This window comes from Lupinus angustifolius, chromosome LG04, assembly GCF_001865875.1.
Source record: "Lupinus angustifolius cultivar Tanjil chromosome LG04, LupAngTanjil_v1.0, whole genome shotgun sequence".
Classification (NCBI taxonomy): Eukaryota; Viridiplantae; Streptophyta; class Magnoliopsida; order Fabales; family Fabaceae; genus Lupinus; species Lupinus angustifolius.
In genome coordinates, this window is record NC_032012.1 from 21,612,696 (window position 1) to 21,620,172 (window position 7,477).

At 34.4% G+C, this 7,477-nt stretch overlaps 1 protein-coding gene across 1 annotated transcript; it reads right to left on the bottom strand.

The window, feature by feature from the left end:
• On the bottom strand, positions 1,872–6,848 carry LOC109346201. Its single transcript, XM_019585621.1, has 6 exons — positions 6,399–6,848; positions 4,379–4,548; positions 3,991–4,049; positions 3,497–3,522; positions 3,026–3,398; positions 1,872–2,816 (listed from the first exon to the last, which is right to left on the bottom strand). The coding sequence occupies exons 1-6, from the start codon at positions 6,568–6,570 to the stop codon at positions 2,348–2,350; spliced, it is 1,269 nt and encodes a 422-aa protein (XP_019441166.1). The 5' UTR covers positions 6,571–6,848; the 3' UTR covers positions 1,872–2,347.

Consider the following 7,477-nt stretch of genomic DNA (forward strand, 5'->3'; position numbering starts at 1 on the left):
TCCATATTCTCTCAATCCAAATGAGGGCTTAAGAAAAAGATAAAAAGATGTGTATACTTATATTGTATGAATTTTATAAGTTATTATTGTATATTGTTCATTTTTAATTATGATTGACTCTTTCAAAAAATAATTCAAATAAAGAGTGTATTATATATTAACTGTGTATAAATCTTTACCATATTAGTATATAGATATTACAATAAAAATATTTTAAGCGTTTTTAATAAATGATAAAGGGATAAGTAGAAGTAAAACTTCCCTCCACATCAAGTTTATGCATTCTAAATAAATGTGTAATTTTAAAATGTTTAATCAACTTTCTACATCATCATGTTCATCCTCAGAGTGATATCAGCTTTAGGAATGTCCCCATCACAAATTAAGATATAAAAATTTAAAAAAGCAAACCATTATTGATTACCTCTTCAAATTAGAGGTAGCAGCAGCGGTGTGCGACTGTAGTGTCATTGTCTTCATGGTCGATTATTTTCTATAGAAAAATATGTATATTTTGATAGTGTTTAAGTTTTATATAATGCTATTATATACTATTCACTATTTATTTTTAGTCATAACTGACTTTTTAAAGTAATATAAATTAATAATGAATGATTTATCAACTGTAAATAAATTTTTATATTAACTTATTTACAATACATGCATCACAATTAGCAACTAAGGTACAAAACAATTAACCCAACCAGAGAGACTTGACCACTGGAATTGCTATTGCTGAATGCTGTGTGAAGAAAACTATAAATTAAAAATAAAATAAAACAAGGATGCGAATTCTATTGGTAGATTGGTACTAGCTACACTATACTATACTATTAGTTCAGCTAGTGTGTTTGATTCATTGATTGGTGATAGAGTATTATTGTTAGATTGGTTATGGCTTTAACAGGATTAGTGGTTTGGTTTTCTGTGTCTCACAGAGGCAAAATTAAATTATGTTTGGTCTCACTACATTTTTTAACAAATCAGTCATATATCTATTGCAAGAGATGAAACTATAAAATCAATTGACAAGAGTAGATAATTCCAGGGCTTTGCAGAGATAAGATGTTGACTTGATATTGAGTTTTAGTAGCATCCATAAGCAAGGGTTCTAACTGGGAATTGGGAATTCCCATTCAAGGCAATCAATCATTCAAATGGAAAGGAGTGAATTCATGATCAATAATAGCAAAGAATAGCCACATCACTGGCCCATTCTAAAAGGGGTGAGTTAAGAAGTGGATAAGAGAGTATTACTTCATATTTTCCAAAAAAATATATTGAAGCAGAGTAAGATTGAGAGAACGTGGCAGAGATGGACCCTGACACGAACTATATAGGAATTGTGTCATTTGGATAGTTTATACACTATTAACACATCATTTAACATGTTTAATTTAATCATTATCTAATAAAAGTAATACAAATGAATATATAGAGTCTTAATTCTTTTCTCAATGACCAATAAATGAGGACAATATAAACTCGGCCAGGCCAATACAAACTCTTGCGAGCTCATCCCTAAGTTTTTGCCGGCAGATTCGGGCTGACTCATTTTATCGGGTTATATTTACAACCCACAGGTCTAACGTGGAAAGTTTGACTAAATCTTTAAGCAACAAATTACTCAACTTTTATAAAATATCTTTTATCCCAAAGAAACTTGTTTTCTTTTCAATTGTAAGCGTTTTCGGAAGATAAAAAGTTTGAAAGTTAGGGACGTTACTATTAATATTTAAGATTTGATTTGGGTCATCTCACCTTACGGTATTCTTGGTAGATATATTATAAGCAAACTTAAAGTTCTGTTTTCAGATATTGATATATTTTATATTTTATAAAGTAAGCACTTGACAATTGATTATTTTTTTAAACATCCTTGAACTGTAATTAATTGGATGCAATGGTAGTTCTGGTACCCTTTTTGCACAATAGTTTACAGTCACTCTTTCCAGAGTAGAGATAAAATTTCTCAAATTCTCAATGCAAAAGCACTTGCATGAGCATTGTTATCACACATAAATAGTTGACCCAATACAAATCCAACCACCGCAGATCTCATCCAATTGATCTATCATTTGAATGTGGCCGTTAATCCTTCAAAAACCCTGCTTTTCCCAACTAGATTATTCTATGACCTCCCAAGAAACTAGAGGAAGCAAATGTCCATCACACTGCCACAAAGCGGCTAGAGAATAAATTCCGAGGCAAGCCATTGTACATGGTCTGCCGTAACATGACAAACCCTAAAGGCGAAAGCATTATATAACATTTCTCAAATCATACATAAATTCTGATTTTCCATAGTAATGGGTAGTTTGCTTCACAGTGAATATGACATAAGTGATCATCGATTTTGTGGAGGCATTCTGTCTGATGGCCTTAATCGAAAGCTGTTGGACCTGATACTTGAATCTGACCTGCTGGCAGCCTGGTGGTATGCTCTCCAAGCTGAATCTGTATCAGCATGGCTCAATGACAATGAAGGCAAGGAGTCTCTTTCCCAAGCATGGACGCGATTTGGTAGATGGCTATCTTCTTGAAAATTGCGACCTGATGAACTCGATGGAATAAAAAAGAAGCCACCATTTTGGTCTGGTGATGTGGCCACTGGTGCAATTTGAGCTGACCCACTATGACTGCTGGATCTTCGAGTGCCAGAAGCAATAGGTGTCCACATTGTAGTTGAATTAGGAGGTTGCTGCGGTTGATAGTATGCCTGAAGCGCCTGGACTCTGTCACGGGCCCGAGCATTGCTACCAGGATATGGAGGGATCATTGGCGAAACAACTGAACTACCAGCTCTGGCTGCAGAACTGCAGAAATTAAATGAATTGAGTGTCAATATTATGGCATGAGCAATTTTCCGTGAGACTGCAAATATGCTGAATTTTATCATTTCTTTATCTCTTAAGTTGTATATAACCAAGTTCATCGTGTATATAGAACCATAACATGGCTGCATCAGATTACAATTGAGGAAGTTCACCTGTGCAAACATAAGCATTTTAGTAAGGTACATTACCTGTGACCAACAAGGAAGGGATATCTTGGTACATCCGAACCACCCCTCACTGGTCTTTGAGTACCAGGTGATACCGAGGGCTGATCAGCAGCAAGTACACGACTACTGGCTGTAGAGAAAGGCGGGGAATGGTGTTCCCAATTATGATAATGAAGATCCACAGCAGGAAATGCATAGGATGTTGTCATATCACTAGGCACAGATGAGCCATTCCAGTGGTTGTAGTTAGAAGCTTCTGAAACAGTTCCACCCGAGTTGGAGGATGATGGATGTACTGGACCAAAGTAAGCAACATATGGGCAAGGGTGACTAGCAGCAGATGATACAGCTGTTTGCTCAGCAAACATAGCATGTTGCCCCACAATATCATGATCTGCATCTCATTATCCAGGTAAAAATTAGCATATTCATTGCAACGCAAGCATCAACTGAAAAAGGGAATAGGTTAGTAAGCAGGAAAAGGAATCTTACATGCAGTTGACGAAAACTCTCCTTCCCTGGAAAATAAGAAACAGTGTGAGTTACTTGACCACCTACCACTTTTATAAAATTATTTGTGCATGCACGCACGTGGGGGCAGGGGGTCTCAATGCTTTAAATTTTAAGAAACATTATAAGATTAAATGATCAATTAATAAACAATTTATAAGTTTACGAAAATGCACAATTTAACCATCCAATGACAATCAATTTTACAATCATTCTTGTCAAAGCATCCCAGCCAGACTCAAACTACATGTTGAGCAGGCGCAATCAATTTAACCAGTTTTCAAAATGGAAAAAAAAAACATATAGCACATCCTAAAGGCAGGAAAACATTTATACTGTTAAAAGTTAAAACAATCTGAAGTATGATTTAACAAGTGTCATGAAGATTGAGGGTTTGGTTGGAGGAGCTTAAAAAATATGTGTTTTTTAACAGATATTAGTTTATATTCATATTCTGGTATGTTAACTAGGCTTACTCAAAAGATGATGGAAGTCGAGTCAGGTTACCAAATGGGCACCAGTGAACTCCAAAGGACTGCAAAAACCAATAACAAATATTTTTTAGTTAAAATGGTAAGCAGGACAGGATCTATCCGCATAATGGAAAATAACAAAAATAATCCCAATTAAAAGTGGTGACACCAACTATCAACTACTTTTAAATAAGAAAAATGGACTTCATCTAGACTTATGTACTATAAATGGTAACAGAGTGAGTGTGCACCACTAGATTAGTGGTAAAATTGGTGGACTTTGACTTGCAGATTGACAGAGGTATGGGAATGAAGGCATAAAATAGAACACAATCAAAACATAAATCTAACAAGACTAAAAACATTTTTAAGATAGATACAGGACTATTACCATTTCAGTGTAGCTAAGATCATAAAAGTCCTCATCATGTGCCCAGTCATCCATGGTAAATTCTGGATATGACCGAGAACCATTAGCATAAAGCCACTGACCTTTCTCAATCTTCCGGCAATTAGGACATTGCATTGCCCCTTTTATATTGAACGCTGAACCAACGCAATCTGAATGATATAAAGAAAGTAAAAATAAGCATAGAATGTGGTCCTAGACGAATGGAGCTATCAGCATCTCGAGAATTTAAATCTGGTAAAAATATGAAAGCCAAAGCAGCATTGCAATAAAACATGTATAAGTGAGGAGATTAAAGCACCAGTATAGGCCCCAAAACATCCCACTTTCCCTTTCCACATGTCCACCACTAAATAGATTAGGTGGTTCAAGGATATTTGGGAAAATATTATATATGCCCAAACCAAATCCAATCTTTCTACAAAAAAAAAAACAAATCCAATCTACAATGTTTTCAATTACATGACCAACATTGAGCTACATGAGAATAACAAGAGGAAAGATGCACCTTAGTGCTCCCTTTGCACCTTATAAAATGATAAAAGAGGGGAGAACATTACACAATAGAGAATAGACTCTCCCTATTCTATATCATTATCCCCTCTCACCAATTTAAATAAATAATACAAATAAAAAAGAAGCCTTCTCTGAGGATGAGGCAATCTCAGAAAGTTGTTTCAAATCCATTCTTTGGTCTCTGAAATAGGACGTATCAGGTTCATGGTTAATAAACCAATGTAATCAATAGCAGCCTGTAGTGGCACTATCACAGTGGAGTGGAGCAGAATGGTGATATATTACATGTGAAACACCATAGGGTTGTCTTTTTCAGCTGCAACCGCCGCAGCCGAGTTCGTGGCTGGAATGGCAGCCTGTGGCGTCAGCACCAGACTAAATCCCTTTTTTGTGCAATTTGGACCTGTTTCAGGAGAGGCGGATGATCATTTCTGTTAGTAGAATTGGGGATTTTCAATTTTCAGATTCCATTACTTTTTCTCTTACCATTTTACCCTCTCTATGTCATTAAAGCTCTATTTTACACTTTTAACTCGTCAAAACTCTACTATGGGATCTCTTTATCTTTTCAAATGTCTTATGTACTCCACTGCTTCACTCCTAAAGGGTGTCGCCCATCCTCATATGTTTTCATTTCATTTGAATGCTAAGCTTAGTTGCTTGAAGCAAGAGAGACTTTGACTGTTCGTAACAATCACTTTGAATATAAATCACGAGTAGATATCTTTAATTTTGTATATTTTTCTATTTTTGAGTATTTATATGTATATAAATAAATTACTCACATGTATAAATTCGAATTATGTAGTCAGATCCATCACAAAAGCTAACTTCACCACAGAAACATGAAATCCATCATCCATCAAATTTAAATCCATCATATTACGAATCAAGGTTGCTCCTTCGTGGCAAAGAGGTCAAGGGTTCAAAATTCTAGAAACAGTCTCTCCGCTTTCCACTTGCGGAGTAAGGTTGTGTACATGTACCCTCTACCCGCCCCACTAAGTGGGAATCTCATACACCGGGCAGCCCCTTGCATTATGAATCAAGGTTGCAAACATCCATTCGAATTTAATTTTCCAACATAAAGATATATATATATATATATATATATATATATCCATACCTTGTTATGAAGCAACTTTCATAATAACAGTCCTCTTAAGCTTTGTCTCAATCACAAAAATCACTCAACAGAAATATTTTTTGTAAAAAAAATTAAAACAGGGTCCGACAAACTAAAATGTTCTCTTGGTTTAATAACTTTTTTTAAAAAGACTACCTCCAATGAACGTAGTCAACAATAATCACCATAGTTATACTAAACTCAAAATTCAGATCTCAACCTTTCTAGTTCAAATCGATTAAAACAGAGTTAAGCAAACGAAACTAGCACATAATATTCAAACTCCAAGCTAAGAAACTCAATCTCTATAGTTCCAAACCTAAACAAAAACCATAAATCCATAGAAAAAAACTGAATTACCGAGATGAAATCGGTGACCACATAGAAGCTTTGCCCACGACCTATCTCCATTATCAGCAACAACCTCGAGACAAATTGAACACGGCACTGAACCAAACGACTTGTCTTGTCCACCACCACCTCCTTCATCAACAACCTTATTATCATCTTCATCGTTGTCATCAAGACCCATTATTAAGAAGGGAGAAGATTCAAAACCCTATAATAAGAGGAATGAAATGGAAAAGAAGAAGGTTGATTAAAATCACGAAACGTTTTTTTGGTTTGGGTTAAGGCGCGAAGCGTTAGACAAGGGTGAGAAAAGTAGGGAGAAAAAAGAGTAGTGTTTTGTGTTTGTCTGAATCTCAATTTTTTTTGAGATCTAAGACTTTGTTTTGTTTTGTTTCAGCACACAGGGAGAAAGGAAAGGAGAGGACCAAGTACTTGGTTTTCGGATGAAACAATAAAATTATAATATAATTTACTTTTTCCTCTTTTATTACCACAAATGTTTCCTTTTAAACTCTATAAATATTTATTTGCTGGTGTATATCTTCAATCTATTCTTCTATTCTATACTGTACAAACGATTCCCAAAGTTTACGATTATTTTTTATTTTTTTCCTAGTGATCGGAGGATTTTTGGCAGATACATTTGTTCCAATAGGCAATCACAAATATAAAAAATGATAAATTCATTACTCATAAAATAAAAATATTCTTAGGTACAAAAAAGAAGAAGGTAAAACTAAACTAAAGTTAGCTTGGCAAGCCTCAACAAAATGACAACATCTTAGCAGGGGAGTTGTTATTTATATTTTATAACACATTTTTAATTAAATGATATTAATAAAAATGATTTAAAATCATTTTTTTAAACATTATTATAAGTATAATTTCACTCTCTGAATCATTTAGATACTACCTTATTTATAGGGTAAGAGATGATAAAATTTAATTTGGTATAAAATGAATCTCCTCTTATTAAAATACCAAAGACGGCTATTGAAAATCATTGTAATTGAATTGTGTTTAAGAGTAATTAGTTACTTGTTAAAAAAGTAAAATTTTGATTTGTTGAACACTTTCAATTGAGAAGC

Bases quoted from the DNA above. Each gene is read 5' to 3' on its own strand.
- LOC109346201 (XM_019585621.1), bottom strand. From the start codon at position 6,570: ATGGGTCTTGATGACAACGATGAAGATGATAATAAGGTTGTTGATGAA. The intron at 4,050-4,378 runs GTAATAGTCCTG...TGGTTTTTGCAG, and splicing joins ATCTTAGCTACACTGAAATG to TCCTTTGGAGTTCACTGGTG. The intron at 3,399-3,496 runs GTAAGATTCCTT...AATGAGATGCAG, and splicing joins AGAGTTTTCGTCAACTGCAT to ATCATGATATTGTGGGGCAA.